At 45.9% G+C, this 27988-nt stretch overlaps 1 protein-coding gene and 1 non-coding gene across 2 annotated transcripts in view; both read right to left on the reverse strand.

The window, feature by feature from the left end:
- Positions 1-2895: 2895 nt before the first annotated feature.
- The window catches only part of atp10a (ATPase phospholipid transporting 10A), a 68751-nt gene continuing 43658 nt past the window's right edge, over positions 2896-27988 (reverse strand). The window contains exons 9-22 of the mRNA XM_007891113.2: positions 27465-27659; positions 25810-26359; positions 22757-22860; positions 21270-21396; positions 19651-19835; positions 18692-19022; positions 17196-17272; positions 11175-11300; positions 8630-8830; positions 7522-7602; positions 6839-6943; positions 4807-4994; positions 3842-4243; positions 2896-3207 (exon numbers count right to left, since the gene is read on the reverse strand). Coding sequence (XP_007889304.1) covers positions 3132-3207; positions 3842-4243; positions 4807-4994; positions 6839-6943; positions 7522-7602; positions 8630-8830; positions 11175-11300; positions 17196-17272; positions 18692-19022; positions 19651-19835; positions 21270-21396; positions 22757-22860; positions 25810-26359; positions 27465-27659 — 2748 coding nt within the window. The 3' untranslated portion in view covers positions 2896-3131. The remainder of the gene's footprint in view (positions 3208-3841; positions 4244-4806; positions 4995-6838; positions 6944-7521; positions 7603-8629; positions 8831-11174; positions 11301-17195; positions 17273-18691; positions 19023-19650; positions 19836-21269; positions 21397-22756; positions 22861-25809; positions 26360-27464; positions 27660-27988) is intronic.
- On the reverse strand, positions 20884-20955 carry trnas-cga. Its single transcript has one exon. It is a non-coding gene; the product is annotated as a tRNA-Ser (tRNA).

Below are 27988 nucleotides of genomic sequence, written 5' to 3' on the forward strand. Positions count from 1 at the left end.
ATAATCCTGTGAAGCGCTTTGAGACATCTCGAAGACTTGATAAGGCCCTATTTCAAATGCAAGGATTATTATTACCAGTGTTTCCAATGGTTGCTAGGGTAACACTAGATGCTGGAAGGCCTCCAAATGAGGAATACAGTTCCTGGAATGTAGCTTGGGTGCCCATTCAATACTGGGATGTCCTTCAGACCTGAAAGGCATGTGTAAATGTTAACCCTATTGCATTATGTTGTATTTCTGGGGGGGTTGGAGATGGGAAATAAAAAAAATAATAATATAATCCTTGCATTTGATATAGCGCTTTTCACGTCGGGAGGTTTCTGTTGTGAAATTATTGGCATTGGTGACCTCCAGTCAATCATTCCAGTGCAGTGTCAGGGTGAGCGCTGAATTATCAGAGGTGCCGTTCTTCGGATGAGATGTTAAACTGAGGTCCCTTTTGCCCATTCAGGTTAAAGAACCCCGGGCACTATTCAAAAAGAGAAATGAGTTTATCCTAGTGTCCTGGTCAACAATTCCCAGATTAAAAATCAATTGGCTATTCACTTTATGGCTGGTTTTGGGAGGTTGCTGTGTACAAATAGGCTGGTGCTTTCGTCTATAAAATATGCAGTGACTATACTTATCAGTAAATCCCATTGAGATCTCATCCTGACGTGAAAGGTACTGTATCAAATGCAAGGTATAATTATTTTATTATTTTTATTAATATTATCACCTATGAGCTCCATGCAGATCAACGATTCCTAAATGCAGATAATTGTGACAGTATTCTTCATAAATGGCTTTAATATATAAAAATACAGAAACAGCTTGTTCCTGACAAAAATACTATATATATATAATATATATACAAAACATGTCTTTTAAAAGGTACTTCCCATTCTGCGGTCTGCACACAGGTAGATAAGGTAGGTAGGTACAAGATTTCCTTAAGTAATAATGTTTCTATTTTACGTTACAGTCCATTAACACAACTAGCAGAAGTGGCTTTACAAAGAAAACATCCGAACCGCTTATATATATATATATATATATGTGTATATACATATAATATATATGCAGGGGGGAAAAATCATTAAAAAAATGGATGTACTAACTTTTATAATAATACATATGCAATAATCCCTGCATTTGGTATAGCACCTTATCATGTCGTTGAGACGTCTGGAAGACATGATTAGGCGCTATATCAAATGCAAGGATTATTATTATATTATTGTTGGAGAAAAGGAAAAAGGAAAGGTGACTTGAGCAGTTATACTCAAAAGAACTATATTCTTATCAAACCTACAGGTAGATTGGGTATGGGGAGGAGGGGGGGAGAAGTGATTATCGCACGAACTGTAAACATATGGAATGCCAGGTCAGGAGCACGATCAATATTGGCCTTCAAAAGGGAACTAGACAAACACTTAACCACCAGCTCGGGTGTGAATCCCTGACTGTCCAGAGTTTTCAGACGTCCTCCTGTGCTATACAAATGTAATTTGTTGTTGTGGTTAAAGTAGTCAGCTACAGGGTACAAGGAAAGGGCAGGTAAATTGGACTGAAAGGATTGCTCTTTGCAAGAGCCAGCACAAATGTGAAGGGCCTAACGGTCTTCTTCTGTGCTGTAAATTTCTAGTGTTCCACATGACTACAATTGGAACATCTACGTACTAAACATACATCAGAGGTAAAGTAACTCTGGTGGAGCGCTCTATTGTCGGAGATGCCATCCTTCAGATGAAACCCCAGACCGAGGTCCCATTGGCCCGTTCGAGTGGACATTAAAGATATATTTGAAAAGCGAAGGGAACTTTTCTCTTCTGGTGTCCTGGTAAATAATTCCCCAGAAAAAAATGATTGCTCTCTTCAATGGCTGTTTGTGGGACTTTGCTCATTTTTCCTAATAAATACACATTCATTACACGTTACAGTAAATCCTGCGGGATGTCCTCTCAACGTGAAAGGTGCTATGTCAAATGTACAGAGAATTATAAGGCGTTCTCTGCAATATAGTCAACTGCTTGATAGAGGGAATAAAACTGCATATAGAATGGACATTTATCCACAGTGATGAAGGTGTGGAAGGTCTTACAATTGAATACAGCGAGCACCAGCCTGCTTCATGCCGCCCCCCCCTATCAGCCCTACCTTCAGCAGTCAGGTTATCAGCCATTCTGCCCCATCCCAGAATTCCAGCCCAGAATCCCTGGGACTCGCTCCCTCCCTTCACTACCCCACTTAGTGCAAGCTTGATCTCAAGACCTATCTCTTTGACTGACTTTTGGGCATCTTTCCCCTCCTCAATCCCCTTTGCTCCCACCGCCAGCCAACAGTGTTAAGCTCCTGATGATTAACTATGATCTAATAGAATAGCAGTCTCAAGGGGCTGAATGTCCTACCCCTGTTCCTACGCTCCTTGAAAGGCAACCAAGAAAGAGACTGGGTAAATTGTACAGTTCACCCAGAAGGGTTGGGGGTGAAGGGGTTCTGTTGTTGGATTTCCATTGTAGAGAAATGAGAAGCAATGTTTTAGATATATTTAGATAAATTCAATTTTACTGCGTTACCTGCACCTGAAGGAACCGATCGTGCAACATCTACCTTCACGTGACCCACAGCACCATGTCACGCAAAACATCACTCCTTAAAACCTCTCCACACACAAAGTGTAAAACAGTCCGCCCTTTGCCTTTATTTAGGAGTTTGTGGTAAGGGGGAGGGAGGGAAGAGAGATAAAGTAATCCAGTCTTAAATATATGGCATTCTTATAAGATTAATATTCAAAAAAAATGTGCAAAAAAACCCAATATAATTTGGGATGGAGCCACGTCATGTCATGTCACCCGGTTCCCAGTCACATGAAGGCTGTTCCGGGTACCAATGCTCATCACGTGACCTGCAGCTGTGTCTATCACGTGTTGTCAGTCACGTGTGCCCGCTGAGAGGCTCTTCATGGGAACGCCATCTGTTCTGGTCCCACAGTTACCTGGCTCAGGGCCGCAGCCCCCATTTTGTAAACTGTTCCGTGTTGAGTTCAGGAAACACCGTGGGTCAGTTGCAGAGGACGGCCCTGGTCACCTCAGGTTTAATAAACAAAGGTCCTCTCTGCCCCCACTGAGGGCCAAGGCTCCAACCGCACCTCAGCTTCCTGGGAAGGGGACGCTGTAGCTGAAACAACGCCCAGCTTGTGAGCTTCTTGTCTCTAGGATAACGGACCTAAAAAACATGCAGACAGACCTTGTTACATTTGCACTCTTGATGCGAAAGGTGCTGTATAAATGTTATAGTACTTTTTACCTACAAAATACACAGTAACAATCACAATATATCCTGTCAAGTCCCAAAGCACTTTGAAACTTCCTCCTGACATGAAAGCACTATATGAGATGAAAGGATTATTATTAGTGGTTCACATTGGGAGCTCGTCTGAAAGTGCTTCACCCTTTACTGTCAAACTGTAGTGACTATGTATTTTGTGGACAAATGACCAACTTTACTAGGGAGATCGTTGGCCAGGACACCGGGAGAGAGAAACTCCATTCCCTTTTCGAGTAGCCAAGGGATCTTTAACGTGTACCTGCAGAGGTACAGTCGGGACCTCAGTTTAAAACATCACATCCAAAGGACGACCTCTGACAATGCAGCAACGGAGCACTGCAATGGAGTGTCAGTCAGCGTGGATTATATGACTTTGCCCATAAACAATTTGAAGAACAATATCAACGGGTTTGGGGGGAGGGTGGCAGTCAGCGGTGATGGCCGAATTTGAGAGCTGTTTGAGAGCGCAGGCAAAGGCACAATTGGTCAAATAGCTTCATTCTGTGCTGTAAAGTTCTATGATTCTACAAACCTTGAGCCCTGACACGGGTCTTGATCTGGTGATGTTGAGTGTTGGGGGTTTTCAGAGGAATATCTGTTAGCGTTCCTGTCGTTTCCTGTACCTTCAGTAAGCTCCAATGTGGGTAAACTGTTATCCTGTAACTCCAGTTGCTTTTTTATTGGACCATTCCAGGTTTTGTTACTGTCCAGGGAAACTCTTTGGATGTTGCTGGAAGAGAAATTGTCCGCTCCGCTATCGGAGTCCTTTGAAAGCGGGGATGTGAGACCAGGCTTTGGTGTAAAGGAGGGATTGACCCCCATGTTCCACTGATTGAAGACATGGCCACGGGCCTCAGGGTGAAGGTGGTCTATCTCACGGCCTCGCTGGGTGGGGGTTGGGAACAAGGTGCCCTGAAGGATTCTGTAAAGGTACCTGAGGAGAGAAACATGAACATGGCTTTGTGTATTATTTATCTCAGGAGTAAAAGACAATATTTAATTATTTAGGCAGTAACAGGCAGTACTTATTTACCTTGGGAGGGAGCAATAGGCAGTATTTATCTACCGCTGGAGCAATAAGACGGTATGTATTTACCTCTGGAGTAATGAAACAGTATGGTTGTATGTAGGGAGCTATTTATTGTGTTTAGAAGTAGTTAATCGTTTTCAGTACAAGTGTTTAACTCTATTTAGACATCCAGAGGATCAGTGTGAGTGACTGCCATCAGATCACTTTCCGGGGGCAATAATCCCTCAAGATTTTTTTTTCACTCAATCTACCACTGTTTGTGGGACACTGCTGTGCGCAATTGGCCGCCACGTGTCGCCCACAAAATACACAGTCAATCCACTTTACAGTATATCCTGTGAAGTGCTTTGATACGTCTCAATGACGTGATAAGATGCTGTATCAAATGCAAGGATTATTATTATTTACATCGGGAGTAATAAGATAGCATGTATTTACCACGGGAGTAACAAGCGGTATTTATTTACCTCGGGAGTAATGCTATTACTGGTGTAATAATACAGATCAGGTAAAACATTGGATCTTTCAACAATCTCTGCATCGTCCAGTAGGGATTGGATGGAGGGAAACAGCTGGAACAACCAGCATTATAAATTAAGGCGACTGTCACGTAGAGAAGAATACTGAAAGTGAGGGAGGCCACGTGAATCCAGGTCTGAGAATAGAAAAATACAAACAGTCTTTGAGCATCAGACAATGGATACGTACAATTAACTTATTATTGCACCACGTGGCATCCATACATATTCCTTCCTGCAGGCAGGAATTCTTTCCACTCAGCTCCCGTTAACCCTGCAAACCAACACCCGAACCGGTAAGGTGCTCCGAGCTGGCCAAGCAGTGGGAAAGCTTGCCAGACAGCAATATCAATGGCAAGCTATCCTGGTTTTAGCTGGTTAAACTCCAGTATTTATACCAGGCCTCAGCTCTTGCCAGCCTGTGACTAATAGTCTCTGGAAATAGGAAAGCGAGATGCGTTCCTCTAGGGAGAGAGTGAATATGCCATTCCAATTCATAGAAATTTCCATGTGTAGGTGGGACGCACGGAATTCTCAGTTTGTCTGGATATTCTTAAGTATGGTGACAGCTTTTTGCATGTGTCAGACACTCATCTGACCAAAAAAAATGGCAGATACGAGGCTCAAAGTCGGACACCAAAGGGCAGAGGAAGACTGAATAAATTGGCCTCCTTCATAGAAACCTCTTCTGTTTAAAGCGAAGTGAAGGTCTTGGAAGAGAATTTTATCTTCAAATTACCCTCTGTAGCAACAACAACAACTTGGATCTATATAGTGCCCTCCACGCTGGACGGCGTCTCAGAGCGCTTTACAGTTACGGATCCCGGGGCCGAGCCGGGGGGAAGGTGACCAAAGGCGCGGTTGAAAAGAAAGGTCTTCAGCAGAGACCTGAAAATAGGAAGAGGGGGGGGCGAGGCAAAGGGAGTGAGAAAGGCAGTTCCAGAGCCTCGAGGGATAGTGGCTGAAGGCACGGCCACCGAGGGTGGAGCGGAGGACTCGGGCGACAAGGAGGAGGCCAGACCCGGAGTTGCAAAGGTGATTTTATACTTTTTACACAAATTTACACGGGCGCTTTGTACAGCGCAGACCAGGCCATTCGGCCCAACTAGTCTGTGGCGGTGTTTATACTCCACGTGAGTCTCCATTCCCTTCTTACTCCCACCTCGCGTACCCTTCTATTCACCTCTCCCTCAGGTTTATATATCTAGGTTCCTGTTAAATGCATCTACACTATCTGATTCAACCATTGTGTGGGTCTCTCACATTCTCACTACCTTCTGTCTGAAGTAGTTCTTCCTAAATTCTCTTTTAGATGCCCTAGTCCCTGTCTTATATTTGCGTCCCCTAGATCTGGACTCCCCAACAAGTGGCAATAGTGGCCTATTTACGCTCACCTATTAAACTCTTTCATAAATTTAATTACCTCTATTGGGTCCCCTCTTAAATGTCTCTCCTCTAGTGAAGTAAGGCCTAAGCTAGCCAGCCATAAAAGGACAGTGGCAGCCAATACGCCGTGCTATCCAACTGGTAACTGCTTTTACCCAGAGTCGGGTGATTGGAACAGGTTCCTAAGCTAGTCTGACGCACCAGAACCATCTCACCTGCTCGAGTTAAAACAAAACCGTTCTAATACACCTGTAGTTTTACCTAATCTCATGGAAACATCAGGGTTGGTATTACGGGAGGCGGGGGAAGGGAAGGGGGAATGCACAGGGTGATGATAGATGAACTGAGAGTCAAAAGGCTCAAAAGAGACACTAAGAAAAGTTTCAGGAGCAGAGCAGTACTGCAAGTTCCATTGCATGGATATCTCGCAGCGGAATTGCATGCCCTGTCGCACTAAATGGCAGAGACAGAGAACGTGAGTGTCCAGAGGGCCCCCGCACTTCAATAACCGCACGCACTCACGCTCAACTGCGCGCAAGCAAAGCCGTTCGGGACCAACGTTGACAGGAGGTAACAACGGACAGTTAGTCATTACCCAGGTTTTGGTTTCGATGCACAAATGCATTAAGACAGTGAAGAGAGCCAGTGTGGTGATGGGTGTTCCCCAGGTAAAAACATCAACATCTGAGTCCACATAGACCTACAACCAAAACAAGGAAAATCAGGGTTTGAGACATTCTCTGTTACACGAGCCTTTTCACAAGGCCTTTTAGTCAAATCAGACTTCATAGAATCATAGTATCTTACAGCACAGAAGAAGGCCATTTGTCCCATCATGCCTGTGTCGGCTCTTTGAAAGAGTTATCCGATTAGTCCCACTCCCCCGTTCTTTCCCCTTAGCCTTGCAATTTTTTTTTTCTTTCTCAAATACCTATCCAATTCCCTTTTGAAAGCTACTATCGAATCTGCTTCCACCACCCTTTCAGGCAATGCATTCCAGATTGTATCAACTCGCTGCGTAAAAACAATTCTCCTCTTTTTCCATCTGGTTCTTTTGCCAATTATCTTAAATCTGTGTCCTCCGGTTACCGACCCACCCACCCACCAGTCAGAGGAAACACTTTCTCTTTATTTAGTCTATAACCTCCTCATAATTTTGAACACCTCTATTAAATCTCCCCTTAATCTTCTCTGCTTCAAGGAGAACAATCCCACCTTCTCTAGTCTCTCCACATAACTGAAGTCCCTCATCCCTGGTACCATTCTGTTTGGACTTACCAAATAGGGAATGAAGAAACAGACCAGACTTTGGTAAAGAGCATCAAACATGTTGATCCAGAACATGTATGGCTTGTATTCCTGGAAGAGACAAGGTGCATAGTAACAGCAACAAGAGTAACCCTTCTCATTTCAAACAGTGCTTTGGGATCTACATTCACCTCAATAGGTAGACGGGACCTTACTTTAACATCTCATGTGAAGGACGGCACTTTCTGACAAGACAGCGCACTCCCCAACACAAGACACAGCAATGTCAGCCTGGACTATGAACCCAGATCCTGACCATAGCTTTAGCCCACAATCTCCTAACCGTAGAGAGGAGAATGCTACCAATTCACCCAGGCTTATACTTCACTGAGTCATTTATATTAGGGGCAATTTTTTTTAATTTCAAGATGCTTTGTACACTTGATACTTCGCTATATAGGAAGTCCTCCCGATGTGAAAGATGTTTACAAATGTAATTGTGTATTTTGTATTGTGTATAATCTGTGAAATCATTTGAGATGTCTAAATGACGTGACAAGGCGCTATAGCAAATGCAAGGATTAATATTATTATTATTTACACATGAAATTTCCCACACACGAGCATACATATGCAAAACTCTTAATTTGGTTCGAATACTAATGCTACTAATAATAATGATATTTGCATTTAATATAATGCCTTATAACCTGGTCAAACCATCTCAAAGTGTTTAACCACCTGTGTTTTGTAGGTGAATACAGCAGCCAATCTATATACAGCAACATCCCATAGAGCCACCGAATGAGAAACCAATTATATTTGGGGATTGTTGGCCAGGACACCTGGAGAAACTCCCTTCTCTTTTTGAATAGCTCCACAAGATTCTTTAACATCCACCTGGATAGGCAGATGGGACCTTGGTTTAATGCCTCATCAGAAAGACGGCACATCTGATAATGCAACAGCCCTCCGAGCATTGCATTGGAGCTTAAACCCACAGCCTTCTCACTCAGCGGCAAGAGTGCTACTAATTGAACTAGGCTGACATGCGTGGTGATGGTTTTCCATGTGTGTCAGACACCTGCTCAATATTTATTTAGTGCACCTGCAAATAAGATCATTTCTGTTGTGTTACCTCAGAGTTTTGACCACTTTTGTAGAGGTGAGGCAGGGTAAGCAAGGTCTCTGCCGACACATCCTTATCCAGCACTCCAGTAATGAGTTGAGGGATCGATGAGAAGAGAAGATTAAAGAAGATGAGGTACCATTGGTCTATCATTGCTGATCCCGAGAAGCCACAGAAAAACTGGTACCAGAAAAGGAGGGTGACAAACATCTGTAACAGACAAAACAAAGCACATTTGGCTTGTACAGCTCACTGAACACGGACACGACATTCACCACAGTGCACATGAGCCAGTGTAATAATAATAATAATTTGTGCATTTGATATTATAGCGCATTAACAACAACAACTTGGATTTGTATAGTGCCCTCCACTCCGGACGGCGTCTCAGAGCGCTTTATAGTCACGGATCCCAGATCCGAGCCAGGGGGGAGGGGGAGGGGGAGGAAGGTGACCAAAGGCGCGGTCAAAAAGAAAGGTCTTCAGCAGAGAGGGAAGGGAGGGAGTGAGACAAAGGGATTGAGGAAGGCAGTTCCAGAGCCTCGGGGCATAGTGGCTGAAGGCACGGCCGCCGAGGGTGGAGCGGAGGACTCGAGGGATGAGGAGGAGGCCAGACCCGGAGGAACAAAGGCAACGGGTACTGTTTTGAGGAGAGAGAAGGTCAGAGAAGTAGGGGGTGCAGAGGAGTGCAGGGACTTGAATACAAGGGTGAGGATCTTGAAATCGATCCTCTCTGGGATAGGCAGCGAGTGCAATCTGGCCAGGACTGGGGGGATCGGGGAGCGGAGTTTATCATGTCATCATGATCATGTCGTTGACACATCTCAAAGCGCTTCATAGAATATACTGTAAAATGAATTGATGTATATTTTGTGGACGAAACGCAGCAGCCAATTGCGCACAGCAGTATCCCACAAACAGTCGTGGTTTGAGTAGCCAAATTATCATTTTTTTAAGGGATTATTACCCCTGGAAAGCAATCCGCCGATCGACTAACAACAGGGTTCCTACTTACTGCTAGGTAAACAGGCGTGTGGAGTGAGGAAACTTGCCTAACATTTCGTCCTGCCCAGGAATTGAACCCGGGTCCTCTTGCTTGCGAGGCAAGTGTTTACAGATGGTGGAAAGAGGGAGATGAAGAGGGTCTAATAAATGATTCGGAGAATGGTATGAATTCGGGGAAACAGAAAATGCTGGGTGGAACAAAGAGCATTCCTGGCTTCCTTTTAACATCATCGAGATTGGCAAGCCGACAAAAGCACTCTCTAAATTCCTCAGCAACTCAATATGTTTAACAAACTCTCTCAGGTCTGACATGGCACATCTATGCTATTGCTCTAGTGCTTGTGTCTACACCCTACACACATAATGTAAAGCTACCTACATGAGCAGGCGATTGGGACAAGGTTAAGGTGTAACAGGTATTGAAACGAGGGGAAAGGGGCAGCAGGTAATTGAGACGGGGTAATAATAATAATAATCCTTACTTATAACAATAATAATAAACAGAGCGTGTGGATTAAGGAAACTTGCCCAACGTTTTGCCCTGCTCAGGAATCGAACCCAGGTCTTCTCTAACCACCAAGCTACAGGACTCCAGTTTAACGGTCACAGCACGTCTTGAAGCATTTCACAGGATATCACTGCGACGTGTAGTGACTGTGTATCTTAATAATAATAATCCTTGCATTTGATATGGCGTCTTATCACATCGTTGAGATGTCTCAAAGCTCTTTGTAGAATAATAATAATAATAATCCTTGCATTTGATATAGCGCTTTTCACGTCTTCTAGACGTCCCAAAGCGCTTTACAGAATATACTGTAAAGTGAATTGACTATATATTTGTGGGCGAACGCGGCAGCCAATTGCGCACAGCAGTGTCCCACAGACAGCTGTGGATCGAGTGACCAAATTATTATTATTATTTGTTTTTGAAGGGATTATTACCCTTGGAAAGGCCAATCAACTGAGAAATACCTACTTACTACTGGATAAACAGAGGTGCGTGGAGTAAGAAAACTTGCCTAAGATTTTGCCTCGCCCGAGAATCGAACCTGAGTCCTCTCGTTTGTGAGGCGAGAGTTCTAACCACTAAGCTACAGGACTCCACTGTGCAGCAGAAGGTGGTACGAGTTATTTCATAAGTGAGTTATATCCATTTGGAACGTTTTATTTTCTCCAATGCGAGAAATAACTCTAAAAGACTTCTATGTTATGAGGCGAGGCTGTTGTTTGGATTTTCCCTCCACAGTCCCCACATCTGGCTGAGGGTGTTGGCCACAGTCCATCTGGCAAGTGGTTAACATACCTTCGTTGACTGACAAGACTCAAGCGTTTGGCCCCAAAGCATCACGAGCATCTGCTTTAAGTCAGCGAAGTTTTAGCTGAAGCGCTGGCTAAATTTACTCTCAACATGGACCACGAAACAAAGGGCCCAGTGTCTGTGTTGAGAGACAACAAGTCATCAATCTGCCACACACCTCCGACCTATTGCCCTGCCCACCTCTGGAGGCAGTAGCACTGGAAGCACAAACGCTGCGATGGCACTTACCGCGTTTTTGTAGAAGAAGTACAGCACCATGTTGGCAAGCCTGGCATAGCACCAATGTCCGTGGACAAGCAGGAGTTTTTGCAAGTGACGGAATCGCGCGATGGCAAAGTCGCTCGCCATGACCGCCTGGTGAAACAAAGCAAAATAATCACGTCTCCTCGATCAACAGTAAAGATTTTGTAGCATAATCTAGCACTGGGTTTGGAAAGTTCCTGCAACTCAGGAGGTATCATTCTGCGGAGACAGCGTGGTTTAGTGCAGCATTTACACAACACAGTCTGGAGCAGGCAAGGCTTCAAAAATACTCCTACTACTAATAATAATCCTCGCATTTGATGCAGCGCCTTTTCACACCATTGAGGCATCTCAAAGCGCTTCACAGAATATACTGTAAAGTGAATTAACTCTATATTTTGTGGGCGAAACGCAGCAGGCAAATTCGCAGCGCAGTGTCCCACAAAAAGTGGTCGGTCGAGTGACCACATTTTTAAAAAACAGTAACACCAGCACAAAATATTTTTACAAAAATAAATTTGCAAACAAATTTAATGATAATTGGGAAGGGAGAAAATGCAGTACTCTTAAGGTTCCATGGCTGCCGTGCTTTGCCCAAAAAATATACAGTCGCTCTACTTTACAGTACTCCACCCCCCTCCCCACCTCCACCAGACCCACCACCATCTTCTACCGCCCTTGGAAGAAGTTACCCCCACAATCCCTAACCGATGCCTTGGAGTCCTCTGAACTCCTCTCCCTCTGGCCTTCAACCCTCACCGACCCCTCTTCTCCTCTCTCCCTCCTCCACAATACCCTCTCCTCCACACTCGATACTCTTGCCCCCATCACTTCCCGCACTGTCTCCTACTCCCGCTCCTCCCCCTGGTACACCACCCACCTCCGCTCACTGAAAAGCCAGGTGCGGGCTGCTGAACGCACCTGTGTCAAATCTGGCCTAACGGTCCACCGACAAATCTGGCTGGACCTCCTCAAAATTTACCGCTCCACTCTAGCCTCGGCCAAGTCGTCCTTCTACTCCAGGATAATCCTGGAGGCGAAGAACAACCCCAGGCTACTGTTTTCCACCACAACCCGACTCCTCCGTCCCCCCCGCCACCCCGCGCAGGTCATCTCCTCCAACCTTCACTGCGAGGAGATGCTGGATTTCCTTGAATCCAAGATCAAGGGAATCCGCTCCGCGGTCACTTCCCCTCCAACTTCCACCCACCACCCACCCCTTCCCTCCCACACTCCGACTCCTACCCATCCTCCCCTACACACCTTCGTACCCGTTTCCCCACCCTCTGTCACTGAACTCATCCTATCCCTAAAACCAACCACCTGCTCCCTTGACCCCATCCCCACTCCACTCCTTATCTCCCAGCTCCACTTTCTTGCCCCACATATCACTGACATCATCAACCTGTCCCTCTCCTCTGGCTCTGTCCCCATTCCATTAAAAACTGCCATCATCACGCCCACCCTGAAAAAACCCTCCCTTGATGCGTCGCAGCTATCAAGCTACCGGCCCATCTCCAACCTCCCCTTTCTCTCCAAGGTCTTGGAAAGAGTTGTCGCCTCCCAACTGCGCTCTTTCCTTTCCACCCATTCTCTTTTCGAACCCCTTCAGTCAGGTTTCCGTGCTGCTCATAGCACAGAAACTGCCCTGGTCAAGGTCACCAATGATATCCTGACCATCTGTGACCAGGGCTCCCTCTGTCTCCTCGTCCTCCTCGACCTATCGGCAGCATTCGATACGGTCGACCACGCTATCCTACTCCACCGCTTGTCCTCCCACCTCAACCTTCAAGGCACTGTCCTTGAATGGTTCAGGTCGTACCTTTCTCACCGTCTTCATTTCGTCTCGACGAATGGCTTCTCCTCCACCCCCCGCACTGTCTCATGTGGTGTCCCTCAGGGCTCTGTCCTTGGTCCCCTCCTCTTCACCCTCTATATGCTCCCCCTCGGTGACATCATCCGCAGACATGGAGTTAACTTCCACATGTATGCGGATGACACCCAACTCTACCTTTCCTCCTCTACTCTCAACTCCACGACCACCGATGTCCTGACAGCTGCCTGTCCGACATCGAGTCCTGGACGAGAGACAACTTTCTTCAGCTCAACGTGCGAAAAACCGAGGCCCTCCTGATTGGCTCACGTCAGCGCCTCCGCACCTCAGGCGCTGACACCATCAGCATCCAAGGCTGCACTCTCCACCTCTCAAAGCCATTCAGGAACCTCGGCGTTTTGTTCGACCCTGAGCTGTCCTTTCTCCCTCACATCCGCACCACAACTGGCACCGCCTTCCATCACCTCCGGAACATCGCCAGACTACGGCACTACCTCACCCCTCACGCTGCTGAAACCCTGGTCCACGCCTTTGTCACCTCAAGGCTGGACTATGGGAACTCTCTCCTCGCCGGCCTTCCCGCCACCTCCCTCCACACTGCAGGTCATTCAGAACTCTGCAGCTCGTGTACTGTCCCGCACCAGGCTTCGGGACCACATCACTCCCACCCTCGCTCGCCTCCACTGGCTCCCCATCCCCCAGAGGATTGATTTCAAGATCCTCATCCTCACCTACAAGGCCATTCACGGCCTTGCTCCCTCCTACCTCTCCGACCTACTATCCCCCTACCTACCTGCCCGTACCCTCCGTTCCTCTGGCTCCGGTCTGCTCCACGTCCCCCGCCCCAACCGCCCTACCATCGGTGGTCGGGCCTTCAGCCTCTCAGCCCCCAGGCTCTGGAACTCTATCCCCCAGTGCCTTCGCCGCCTCCTCCCTTTCCTCCTTCAAGGCCGGTCTCAAAACCTTTCTCTTTGACCGAGCCTTCAGCTCCCCTCTCGACTCTCTTCCCCCTCCTCGCTCCCTCCCTTCCCTCCCCTCACCCTGACCATTTCCCCCTCCTCGCTCCCTCCCTTCCCTCCCCTCACCCTGACCATTTCCCCCCTGCTCGGGTCATGACCCAACTGTGCAGCGCCTTGGGACGTCCTCCTGACGTGAAAGGCGCTTTATAAATGGAATCTTGTTGTTGTTGTTGTTGTTGTACATCCTGTGAAGCACTTTGAGATGTCTCTGATAAGGCTCTGTATCAAATGAAAAGATTATAAAGATTATGCACCTTCCATTTCTTAATTATAAAAATAATAACTCTCACATTTGATGCAGCACCTTTCACATCAGGAGCAAGTTTCAAAGCGCTTCACAGAGTTTAGTGTAAAGTGATGTGACTATATTTTGTAGGTGAACGCAACTGCCAATTTGCGCACAGCAACATTTCGCAAATAGCCATGAAGTGAGTGACCAATTTTATCTGGTGGATTGCTGTCCAGGACACCAGGAGAAACTCCCTTGTCTTTTTGGATAGCGCTCTGGGATCTTTCACGTCCATATGAACAGGCGGTCGGGTTCTCGGTTTAACGTCTCATCCAAAGGAAGGCATCTCTGACAATGAGGTGCGCCCCCCAGCACTGTACTGAACTGTCAGCCTATATAAGATCAAAGTCCTGAAGTGAAGTTTGACCCAACAACCTTATGACTCGAGAGTGGCGAGAGTGCTACCCGCTGAGCCAGGCTGGCACCCTACATAACACGAATATATTATGAAAGATTGGAAATATATCCCCTTTATTGCATTATAAATACATGTGGTCCTCTGTGCCAGGTGCTGTTTGAGACACTCGTTCATCATACAAACAAAGCCACAAATAAATCTGGTATTCGAGTGTTCGAGACTGTAAAACTATAACCCTGTGAAGCCTTTGCATCATCAGATATTTTTGGATTCTTCTTTTCCAATCAAACAAAGAAACCGAGTTTTTAGACTTGCTAAACACACCAACACGGGGGTGAAAATTACAATGCCTGATGTGTGAATAAATGTTAATGGAGCTATTTAACAACTCATTCAAAAAAGTAACACATGTTCACTGTGTGATGAATTCATAGACAGTTATATCATTGCCCATGCTGGTGAGAAACTAAAGAAGTAGAACCACCAATAATTCACAGCATTTAGCCCATCGTGTCTGTGCTCTTTTAAGTCCCAATTACCCGCGCTTTTCCCATACTCCTGGGGTTTACCACATTTCAGATACCCTGCCAGATAATGTGGTGAAGGCAGAGTCTATTCTGGGCTTCGTTCAAGGGGGAAGTGAACATGTTTATGAAGGGGTAGAGGCTTGAAAAGGTGTGGGGATAAGGCAGGGCAGTAGGGTTGAAAGCATAGCTTGCTCTGAGAGCTGGTGCAGACTTGATGGGCTGAATGTCTCCTTCTGCGGTGTAAGTTTCTAAAGACTGTATGAAACAAAGTTCATGTGTCTCAGTTCTTCCTAACTGCCAGCTCTCAGTGTGATCGTTAACTCAGTCTGAGTATGAAAGAAATATAACACGGTTGCCGTCAAATTGACATGTGACACTTTAGGGGATTTTATTTTACTTGGGCAGCACATAAATATCATAAGTGGGACCAGAGAGTGAAATTAAAGTATTTTCCAACAGTGCCATGGAATCTTTAACATCCACTTGAACACATAGATATCAGGGACCTCTTTACCACAATGTCCTGTGAAGTGCCTCGAGGCGTCTTGACGACGTGATGATGCACTAATAATAATAATAATCCTTGCATTTGATATAGTGCTTTTCACGTCTTCGAGACGTTTCAAAGCGCTTCACAGAATATACTGTAAAGTGAATTGACTGTATATTTGTGGGCGAACGCGGCAGCCAATTGCGTACAGCAATGTCCCACAAACAGTCGTGGATTGAAAATGACCAATTTATTAATGTTTTTTTTGTTTGTTTTTTGGAGGGATTATTATTATTACCTCAAACTACATCAAACGCAATGATTATCATCAACATTGGCATTATTATTATGATAACAATACATCTTCTATGTATATAATGTGATGAGATGATAATTATAGCAATGTTTGCTTACAAAACGCACAGCCCCTGCACTTTACAATCAATCCCATGAAGCGCTTTGAAATGTCTTCCAAAGGCACTAAAAGAAACCCAAGGATTGAATTTGCATTTGAATGTGATTCTGCTTCGAGTAAAGTTGCCTTTTTTTTTGCTTCCAAGGGTTAGTATTTTTCTCTCGCCCCCAAACACACCTACTCCCCACTTCGCTCCTCCCTTGTGCCTTAAGCATTTCTGCCAGGCAGGAATTTATAAGCGGATGACTGTGTAAAAAACACGGTGCCTCAATAACTAGCAGATGGTGCATAAAACCATTTCGGCTGCAAACTCAATTCCTTTTATAAGTAGCATATGCTGCTGTGAGCAAATAGGAATAGCTTTATGTGCAAAGATCAACCTCTACCCCTGAGGTGCCTCTCAACCCCACAAATTTATCATGCTCTGATGTGGCCCCAGCTAATTTGGGCTCGTTTTAGATGTGGCCATGTAGAAATCATGTAACAGGTTGGTTTTCTCAGGTACACTGTAATAATGCTTACATTTTATAATGCCCCTTTAATATCAGAAGGTCTCAAGGGGCATCACAGGATTAACTTACACTGACTGTGCATCCTGTAGGCGAAAGCAGCAGCTAATTTGCACACAGGCATGTTCCAAACAGCCATGAAGTGAATGGCCAATTTTATTTGGGGGACTGTTGGTCAGGAAAACTGGGAGAAACTCCCTTCTCTTTTCAAACAGAACCATAGGATCTTTAACATCCACCTGAATGGTGAGACGTCTCAAAAAGCTTCACACAATATACTATTCTATTTTATACTGGAAAGTGAATTGACTTGTGTATTTTGTGGGCAAAACACAGCAGCCAATTGCACACAAATGTCCCACGCTTGAGAGGTGAGTGCTCTAACCAATACACTATAGGATATCGGATTAATGATAGGATCTAGATTGGGCGCTTGTATGGAGTGTGAACACAAGCTGGACTGGATGGGCTGACTGGCCTGTTTCTGAACTGTATGTGCTATGAAACTATGAATTTAAAACTGAGCCAAACAGACACTGTCTCTATATAGATCACAAACAATTACCTGTATGCCTTCCTGGCCAGAGATTCCCACTCCCACATCAGCAACCTGGATCATGCTCACATCATTCGCCCCGTCACCTACCATTAATGAAATACAAAATAACATTTGATGTAGCTCCTTTCATGTCGGGAGCATGTCTCGAAGCGTTTCATAGGATATGTTGTAAAGCGTATTTTGTAGATGAAAGCGGCAGCAACATTGCACACAGCAGGATGCACGTGAAGCAGGTCAGTGTTTGCTGAACGACTGGAGCAGACAGGTCTGTAAGGTCGCAGGAGGTGGGTGCAAGACCCTGGAGGGATTTGACAATGAGGACGAGGATTTCGAACTCGATCGACTGGGGGCTGGGGAGCCAGTGGAGCCGAGGATGGGGGTGATCGGCTGGTGTGAGAGAATGCTTTGCAGAATTCTGGTTAGTCTGCAGCTTAAACTTGCAACACATACAGATTGAATGGCCCTCGGAGCTGGGTCGTGAAGCTTAGCAATATTGATGACGACAGCATGGCTGACACCAGCCCTACACTCTGCTGTGCATGAGCAAATGTGCAACTCTGTGTCTCGATGATCTGTGGCTTTGGGGTCATACTCCATCACTATCAAGTGCTCCGGGTGCTACCCCACATGATATATCACAAGAACAGCGTATATGAGGGTCTCAGCGGCCTGCAGTGTGAGACAGTGGCGGAGTCGGGCGATGTTGCGGAGGTGGGGGAGGGCAGAGTGGGTCATGGCACAGATGTGGGGTAGAAAGGATAGTTGAGGGTCAAACAAGACGCCAAGGTGCTGGACTGGCTTAGTAAGATGGAGTGAGCAACCATGGATGGTGATGCTGTCAGCGCCTGAGGTGAGGAGGCGCTGACGGGAGCCAATCAGGAGAGTCTCAGTCTTGTTGATGTTGAACTGAAGAAAGTTAGCTCTCATCCAGGACTTGATGTCTGACAGACATTCTGTCAGGACAGCAATGGATCCTGGAGTCAAGGGTGAAGGCAGAGAGGTAGAGTTGGGTGTCAACCGCATACATGTGGAAGTTGACCCCAAGTCTGCGAATGATGTCACCAAGAGGGAGAGTATAGATGTTGAAGAGGAGGGGACCAAGGTCAGAGCACTGAGGAACTCCGCACGAGACAGTGCGGGGGCTGGAGGAGAAACCGTTTGTGGAGATGAAGTGGAGGCGGTGTGAGAGGTATAATGTGAACCAGTCAAGGACAGAGCCGCGAAGGTTGAGGTGAGAGGAGGGCCGGTGGATGAGGATAGAGTGGTCAACGGTGTTGAAGGCAACAAAGAGGTCTCTAGTAGTACTGGTAGTAACAACAAGATCAGCTCGCATTCATAAAGCTCCCTTAATGCAGGATAGTGTTTTGTGTTGCGAGTCCTATTTTTCGGTAGTCAGGTGATTATTACTGGTGATAATTATAACATCACGTATTTCGACCCCACACCTCACGACACGGGTGACTTGCTATAGGGTGAACAGGAAGAGGAACGGATATACTTGCCTATTGCCAAGGTCATTACTTTCAGTTTGTTCTGAACCATTCTGACCACCATGCTTTTCTGTAACGGCGTGAATCGGCAGCACAGGACCGAGCGGCAGCTTTTCGCGAGCCTGAGGAACTTGTCCTCCAGGCTGTTGTCCAGAGCAAAGCACAGAGTCTTCCCGTCGATCACTAAGCCAAAGCTCGGCTGGGAATTCACCGCAGACACCGAGGTTCTGTTCACAGACGCAATGTCTGCGGAAGTGGCCCCAGCAGTGCTGAAGTACACGTTGCACGGACTGCTCAACCGAATGCGATGTAAACTCTGGTCCAGCAAAGCAGCACAGGCCTCCTGTGAAAATAACACTCACCATTACAGCAACGAATGAGGAAAGAGAACAATAATACTAATAATAATCCTTGCATTTGATACTGTGCCTTATCACATCGTCGAGACGTCTCAAAAGGCTGCAGTGGATTGACTGTATGTGTGCGAAACACTGCAGCCAATTGCGCACAGCGATGTCCCACAAACACCCATTGTTGGCCAGGACACTGGGAGAAACTCCTCTTCTTTTCGAATAGTGCCATGGGATCTTTAACATCTACCTGAACAGGCAGACATGACCTTGGTTTAACGTCTCATCCGAAAGACGGCACCTCCGACAATGCAACCCCAGCCCTAGCGCTGGATTGGAGTGTCGGCTTAGACTGCGTGATTCCAAGTCCTGACGTGGGGCTTGAACCCACAACCTTCTGACTCAAGAGTCGAGAGAGCTACCAACCCCGCCAGGCTGACACATTGTTGGATAAGAGAGGTAAAGTTTCTCGCCCCCAGTAAAACTAGACACTCGCCTCATTGCTGAACATGGACCCCGTTCTTACACGATAAGACAAAAAGATCTTGTCTTTTTGCTAAGGCTCAGACTGGGTGAAATTACAGAGCTCGGGGAGAGGGGGGAGTTAGGATTTGAACTCACACGAGAGTCGGCATTTAGGGTGAGGATCTCCTCATCGTGTTTCAGCAGTCTGCAGGAGTAAGCGATGTTGATCGCTGTCTCCTGCTTGTCTCCTGTGAGGACCCAGATCTGCAACCCAGCTTTGCGCAGGCTCGCAATGGTTTCCGGCACCCCATCCTGCAGCCGGTCCTCAATCCCGGTGGCACCTAGAACAGACAAATCACAGTGGACTCGGAGTGAGACACAGGTTAGTGCAACGACAGACAGTGAGACACAGCTAAACACCCCAACAGACAGCGAGACGCCGGTAAACAAGTCAACAGACAGTGAGCCAACAACAACAAATTACATTTTTATAGTACCTTTCACGTCAGGAGGACATCCCAAGGTCCTGAGACACAGGTAAACACAATAACAGATAGTGAGACAATGGTAAACAATACAACAGACAGTGAGACACAGGTAAACATAACAGCAGACAGTGGATTCGGAGTGAGACACACATAAACACCACAATTCGATCTGTAAAGTAATGTGGAACAATACTAGGAATCCCTGACCTTGGTATCATGGTCAATGTATTCAGTAACACACTGTAATCCTTGCATTGGATAAACAGTAGCTGTTTTGGAGATTAAGGGATATACAATACAATTTATATTTATACAGCGCATTTCATGTTAGAGGCATGTCAGAAAAGCACTCAACACTGCAGATTTCGGCTGTGCGTTTGCTCACAGTCACTACACTTTACAATAAAATCCTTTGAGACGTCCTCCTGAAGTGAAAGGGACTATATCCAAAGCAAGCATCATTAGTGTTAATAATTTTGGGGTTGAAGAATTAGGACATTTCTTAACTGAGGTGAGCTTTAGCGCGCAGAATTTGGTGAAAGAAAGTGTCTCAATTTTCACGCAATGTTTCCGAAAGGGAAGCTGTTTATAATAATAATAATTGTATTAATACTTGCATTTGATATAGCGCCTTATCGTGTCTTCGAGACGTCTGAAAGCGCTTCACATAATATACTGTAAAGTGAATTGAGTATATTTTGTGGACGAAATGTGGCAGCCAATTGGGCGCAGCAGTGTCCCACAAACAGTGGTGGATTGAAGTGACCAAATTATTATTATTATTTTTTATATAAAGGAATCATTACCCCCAGAAAGTGACCCACCAATCCACTAACAACCGGGTTACTACTTACTATTAGGCAAACAGAGGCGTGTGGAGTAAGGAAACTTGCCCAACGTTTTGCCCTTCCGGGAATCGAACCCAGGTCTCTCGCTTTCGAGGCGAGTGCTCTAACCACTGAGCTATAGAACTCCGCTATCGCTCACTCTGCGAGAGTTACTGACATCGGAATTCAAGACAGATGGTCTTGATGCATTTGCGAGACCAAAATTCCTTGTGTGCTGTGCAAACATCTGCTTTCTTTCTTGATGCAGTTCATTATCCAGAGGTTGTCTTTTCCAAGACAATGATTGTCAGCCTGGGTTACAAGAATTGGGTCCACTTGAGTTACGCAGTAAATCTCGAACGCAAGATCACTTTGTAATTCTTGCCAACTTGCTTTCAAGACCTAATGAATCACCGAGTTCACCTCAGGGCTCATGTTAACAGCCTACAGTTACTCATACCTAACAGCTGAAGGTCAGTCTCCAAGTGAACTGCTGACTGGAACAGCAGCTCATCGCGCTTATCAATAGACGATTCCGCTTTTAAATGGTTCTCTAGCCAGCTTGCGTATTCTTCTTTTCTTAGGACCTGTCGCAAGAGGAGAAACAAACACGGAATAACCATACAATGCTTCAATAACAATTTACTCGAAAAACGTTAACGACTTGCATTTACATAGTGCCTTTCATACAGGGCAGGGTCTCGGAGCGCTTAACAACGACGGAGACTGACACCGAGCTGGGGAGAGGGTGAAGGTGACCGTAAGCACGGTTAAAGAGGAAGTTCTTCAGTCGTGATTTAAAACAGGGGAAGGAGGGGGCAAGATGGAGGGATTGGAGTTCCAAAGCTTTGGGGCGTAGTGACTGAAAGTGGGGCAGCCGATGGTGAAACGGAGGGGTGGAGGGACAGCGGGTGGTGAATTGGGGGAGAGAGCAAGTCAGAAAGATAGGAAGGTGCTAGGGCGTGAAGGGAAACAAATGCTATTATTTCAGTCAAAACTTTACTGATAAAGAACAGATCTCAGTCAACTCCGAGTCAGAAGGTTTATGGGTTCAAGCCCTATGTTGGGTGTTGGAACTCACTTAATCTAAAATGGCATTCCATTGTGGTGCTGGGGATGTGCTGTGTTGTTGGAGGTGCTGTCATTTAGATTAAACAGAGTTCCTGTCTCCCTGGTGTTAGCAATTCCACGAGAAAGGAGTTTCTCCCAAGTCCTGGTCAACAATTCCCCCAAATACAATTGATCATTCATTTCATGGCTGATTATGGGACATTGCTGTATGCATATTGGCTGCCGTGTTTGCCCACTTATTCTTTGAAATGTTTCAACAACATGATAAGGTGCTATATCATATTGGGGCGTCCTCCTGACCTGAAAAAAGGTACTATATCAAATGTAAGGATTATTATGATTAATAAATCATTTCCCCCTATTTACCTTCAAAGCCTTGAAGACCTCAATCATATCACCTCAATCTCCTCTGCTTCGGCTGAAAAAGCCCCACTTTAGTCAGCTTGTCGTGATCTGTACATCTTCACTATTACACAGCATCAACTCAGTAAATCTGTACTGCGTTTCCATACAATATCCCTTCTTAATGAGCAGCCCAGAACTGAACATGTGTCTCCAATGGTGGTCTAACTAAAACGTTGTACAGTTCCAACATTCAAGAGGGAACTGGATAAATATCTCAAGAGGATTAATTTTCAGAGGGTTTGCACAGCTGACTGGGAGTCTGAGCTGGGAGGGGGAAGTGGGGATAAGGAAGGTGGGTTTTGAAATGAATCTAAAAGGCAAACCTTAGAAAAAATGGAGTCTTTTATGTAGACTCTAATCACCTGCGTTGTTAACCCTCAAACTAGCAGAAACTCAAACTGTGCCGAGATTTCATCCAATTCTTCAAGGCTAGCGAATGAATGCAATACACACAATGCAAACAATACGTACCCTTTTAGCGATACAAAGAGTTCGAAGTCCATCCTTAGCATACTGGTTTAGATACATCTGGGTTTTGTATCGGAGGTCTCTTCGGAATTTAACCGTGTGGTCATCTTGAAGCGAAAAGCAAGAGTAGGTACATTGGTTAAAAGGTACAATGCAGAAATCCGACATCAAACAATGGACAGTGTTGGTAATAATGATAATTCTTGTATTTGATATGGAGCCTTCTCACATCTTCAAGAGGTCTCAAAGTGCTTCGCAGAATATACTGTAAAGTGTAGTGACTGTATATTTGTGGGCGAAACATAGCAACAACAATTTTTTTTAATCCACCAATTAACTAATACCCGGGTTCCTACTTTACTGCTAGTTAAACAGAGACACGTGGAGTAAGGAAACTTGCCAAACATTCTGCCCTGTCCGGGATTCAAACCCAGTTCCTTCCGCTTGCGAGACGAGTGCTCTAACCAAACTGCTATAGGGCTCCACTCCAATATCAAACAATGGACAGCATCAGTATTAATCCTTGTATTTGATCTGCTGCGTTATCAAAGTGTTAAGGATATGTCAAAGCGCTTCACAGGATTTTATGGTGGAGTCCAATGATGGTGTATTTGGATTGAACAGAGACTCCTGTGGAGCATTATTGGTTGAGCCAAATGGCCTGTTTCTGTGCTGTACATTCTATGTAGATCTATATAAATTTGTAGGCGAACGCAGCAGTCGATTAGCCCACATTAATGTCCTACAAACTGCTATGAAGTGAATGACCAATCTTATCTGAGGAGATTGTTGGCCAGGACACTAGGAGGAACTCCCTTCTCTTTTCAAATAGTGTCACAGGAATTTCCAGGTCCACCTAAACAGGCAGACAGGACGTTGGTGCCTTCATCTGAATGTGGTTCATTGGGAGTTTTGAAAACCACAGCAGCAGCAGCGAAACATCCATGGTGTTTGTCATAACCCCAGTTGCCACTATGTTTAAAGCCTTAAACCTCTTTGACCGGCTTATGGTCAACTTTCCCCATTCCAACCCCCTTGATGCCCAAACCTCACCCAGCTCAGGTGCACAGCTAGCACCTGAAATATGTCGCCCCCCCCCGCCCCCCCCCCCCCACTCACCCACATGCAAGGTATAACATAAAGGTAAACAACAAGAAATTACATTTGTGTAGCGCCTTTCACATCGGCAGGATGCCCCAAGTCATTGGACAGTTAGGGATTTGGACCCGAGCTGGGGGTTGGGATGGGGGGGGGGAGAGGGCAGGGAGGGTATCGGTATGAGGGAGACTGAAGGTTTGATTGAAGAGGAGGGTCTTGAGACGGGCCTCGAAGGAGGCAAGGGAGGAAGCGAGGCAAAGGGAATTTGGGATGGAGTTCCAAAGGGTCGGGGCAGAGAGGCTGAAGGCCCGCTTACTGATGGCGGCAGAGGAGCGAGCTGAGCGGTGGGAACAGACAGATCGATATGGAGTTAGCAGGCCAGAGAGGCCACGGAGGGCTTTGAAGACGAGGAAGAGTAAACTGTATTGTATTAGTGAACACATTTTCAATCTGGCCTTGATTCAGTAAACTGACCCGTCACTAAACCAAAGTGTGTGGCAATTCATCTAACCCAAGGCAACCTTGAGTTTAGCTTGAAACTTGGAGTGCCGGGGATGAGGGGGCTTCAGGTCTCTCTGCATCCAACGTGTAGGTCACGTCTCTGAGGTGACTTTGATTTCTGCCCTAAATGGAGCTTTATATGAGACTTCAGTAAAACAAACCTAGTCATTCCTAACAAATCTCCTCTTTGCCAGTCTTCAACAGTGCATCGATTCATCAGTCTGCACAGGAGTGTGTTTAATTTTAACCTCACTTCTTATTTCAGTGCACTGGCCAACCCATGTAAGAAAGGGCTCAGCAAGGCTGTGCAAACAGAAAGATCTGTACTTTATTTCTTTGAAACAAAACACAGCATAACTTTCAGACACCCTCCCCCTCTCACCCTCCCCCCTCACCGCCTGCTCTTTTGTGGAACTCGCTTTCGAAATCCTTCTACCTTTCTCAGCTTCAAAACCCATCTCAAAACCTCGGTCTTGGTCTCTGCCTTCAGCAGATACATCCTGTGAAGCGCTTTGAGATGTCTCAACGACGTGATAAGGCAAGGATTATTATTATTATTATTTGGCTCTTCACAATCGGGAATTCTCGAGATTGCCCGCCAGGACTTGATGACTCTTGTTACTGCTATCACACACTTCAGCGTTGGCAATGGAAAGACCTCACATGGTTTCTGCTGATATCTCGAATGACAATCGTACCCGTTGTTAGTTCAGTAACCATGTGATCTACAATATAAATTTTCCCCGAAATATATAACTCAGTGAAAAACAGGCGCTGGGCTCACACACGAGAGAGCTGGAATGTGACTGAATCAATTCCATGTTAAAAATAGAAATTCTTTTATATTCCTTCTTTTTTGGTAATTGATTTAATTTCACCGCCTTGGGATGTCCTCCCCATGTGAAAGGCGTAATGCAAATGCAATTTGTTGTTAAGTCGTTGTTGTTAATTGTCATATCCCACAATTGTCACTACAATCTAAGATGACAAAATTCCAATGCAATGTTAGGGTTGCGCTGCGATGATGGAGGTGCCATCCTTTGGATGAGACATTAAACTGAGGTCCCTTCTGCCTGTTCAAGTGGCATTAAACTATAATAGATTCATAGAAACAGGAATAGGCCAATCAGCCTGTTCCACCATTCTATAAGATCATGGCTGATCTGTACCTCAAATCCAATTACCTGCCCTCGCTCCCCAATCATCTTAGATTGTAGGAGTTTCAAGTCCCAACATGGGACATTCTGGCTCAGAGGCAAGTCCAAAACAATACAAGTCCAAAGCACCTCGAGGAGATATAGAGGGGGATATGACAATTAACAACAACTTAACAACAAATTACATGTGGTATCATGCCTTTCACGTAGGGAGGACATCCCTGAGCTAACAAATAGTTATTCATTAATATTACAGTATTTTAATGATAGTTACTGTTGGCAAAGGCTCTGGGCATTCACCTGTGGAACAAGGGCGGAGGAGGTCCATGATGACTGAATCAGCTCCTTTGGTGTAAACCACAATGTCCTGGGTCAGAGGGTGTCTCACCACCACCGACATGCGTTTCCTGGTGGCATCGAAGCCCAGCGTGTGCAGGAGCTCGAACGTTAGCTTCCCCACATAAGGCAGCTCCAACGTCACCTGCTCAGGCAGCCTCCCCACCAGGGCACAGCTATAAGCCCGCGCTGCATACACCAGGGCAGCCTCGTCAGGACTCTCCGCCTCATACCGCAGCTCGCTCTCTTTCACCTCGCCCCCGGGGACCCCGGGCTGGAGCAGATCCTCGCTCTCCTGCCTGGGGGACGAGACTCCAAACCCCTCGCCTAGTTTGAGTGAGTTGACGTCCGGGGAGGGCCAGGATATGGTGCCGGAGGAGACGCGGTACAGAGATTTACCGCTCACAATACTGGCTGAGCTGTTGGAGGCTGAGGTCAGGCGACTCGGGGTGAAGCGCTTGATGAAATCTTCCAGCGTCTTCACGGGAGACTTGAGCTCGAAACGGTCACGCACCTTTTTGGAAAGACAAGGATAAGAACCTTCAGAAGCAACTCTCTAACCTCACCCCTCTTCTCCCCCAACCCCCACACGGACGCACACACACACACACAAACCTGGAAGTCTGAAGGGCAGTAGGAATTGTAAACAAGGCAAGGAAAGATTGGAACGGATGAAAGGAACATTTTGCAAACCTGGCTCAAGTCCTTGTTTGAATTGGATAATAGCGTTACTCTGTGGAGTATATCCTAATGTTTGGCTGCCGCCCAAACACTTGTATCTGAATGGAAATGGAGCACTGGCTCCAAGGAAGAAGTGCACTTGAAGTCGGAATGAGACGTGCGGGACATATACTAATCCTTGCATTTGGCATCGCGCCTTTCACGTCAGGTGGATGCCCCAAAGCGCTTTGCTGTGTACACTGCAAAATACAATGACTGTACGTTTTGTAGGTGAATGTCGCGGCCAATTTGCACACAGCGACACCCCACAAACAACCGTGAAGCGAGTGACTAATTTTACTTGGGGAATTGTTGACCAGGACACCCTTCTTTTTTCCAATGGTGCCATGGTGGTTAGCTTAGTGGTTAGAGCGCTCGCCTCACAAGCGAGAAGATCCGGGTTCGATTCCCGGGCGGGGTGAAAAGTTAGGCAAGTTTCCTTAGTTCACACACCTCTGTTTACCCAGCAGTAAGTAGAAACCCGGTTGTTAGTTGATTGGCGGATCATTTTTCTGGGGGTAACAATCCCTTAAAAAAAATGTGGTCGCTCGATCCACGACTGTTTGTGGGACACTGCTGTGTGCAATTGGCTGCCGTGTTTAGCCCACAAAATAGTAGATTCTGTGAAGCACTTTGAGATGTTTTGAAGACGTGATAAGGCGCTATATCAAATGCAAGGATTATTATTATTATGTGATCTTTAACGTCTGCCTGAACAGCTGGGAGCCTTGGTTTAACATCTCATTCGAAAGACGGCATCTATGACAATGAAGAACACCCCAGCACTGCATTGGAGCGTCATCTTGGACTAGATAATTCCCGACATTAGGCTGGAACCCACAACCTTCTGACTCAATAGTGCTACCAACTAAGCCAGGCTGACAGACAGCAAACTTTACCTTGTGTCGTGGCTGACCAGGTGATGAAACCACCACAGTGTTGCAGACAGTCAACGCTGTTAAAAAATCAATGATGTCCGACAGTTCAGGGGATAGCTGGTTCATTGGCATCCCCTGTCGTCTCAGAGCCTCTAGCTGGCTGGCACATTCGTTCACCTTCTCCAGTAACTGAGGATCAGGCGTAATGTCTTTTTCCTGCAAAGAGCAAATGTACACATATAATATAGTACTTTTACTAATAATCCTTGCATTTGATATAGTGCCTTATCACGTCTTCTAGACATCTCAAAGCCCATCACGGAATATACTGTAAAGTGAACTGACCATATGTTTTGTGGGCGAAATATAAATTGTGAAGGTATTGGAGTGATTGCATACATTTACGATGTGTTGGTGTGGATTTTTCAGAAAGGAGGTAGGAACTTTGCAATGCTCGAGTGGAGTCAACTACAGTGGCACGGGGAAATGGCAGGTAAATGGGACTGGAAGGATTGCTCCTAGTGGAGCGGTACAGACACAATGGC

The sequence above is a fragment of the Callorhinchus milii genome, unplaced genomic scaffold (assembly GCF_018977255.1).
Source record: "Callorhinchus milii isolate IMCB2004 unplaced genomic scaffold, IMCB_Cmil_1.0 Scaffold4, whole genome shotgun sequence".
In the NCBI taxonomy this organism is placed as follows: Eukaryota; Metazoa; Chordata; class Chondrichthyes; order Chimaeriformes; family Callorhinchidae; genus Callorhinchus; species Callorhinchus milii.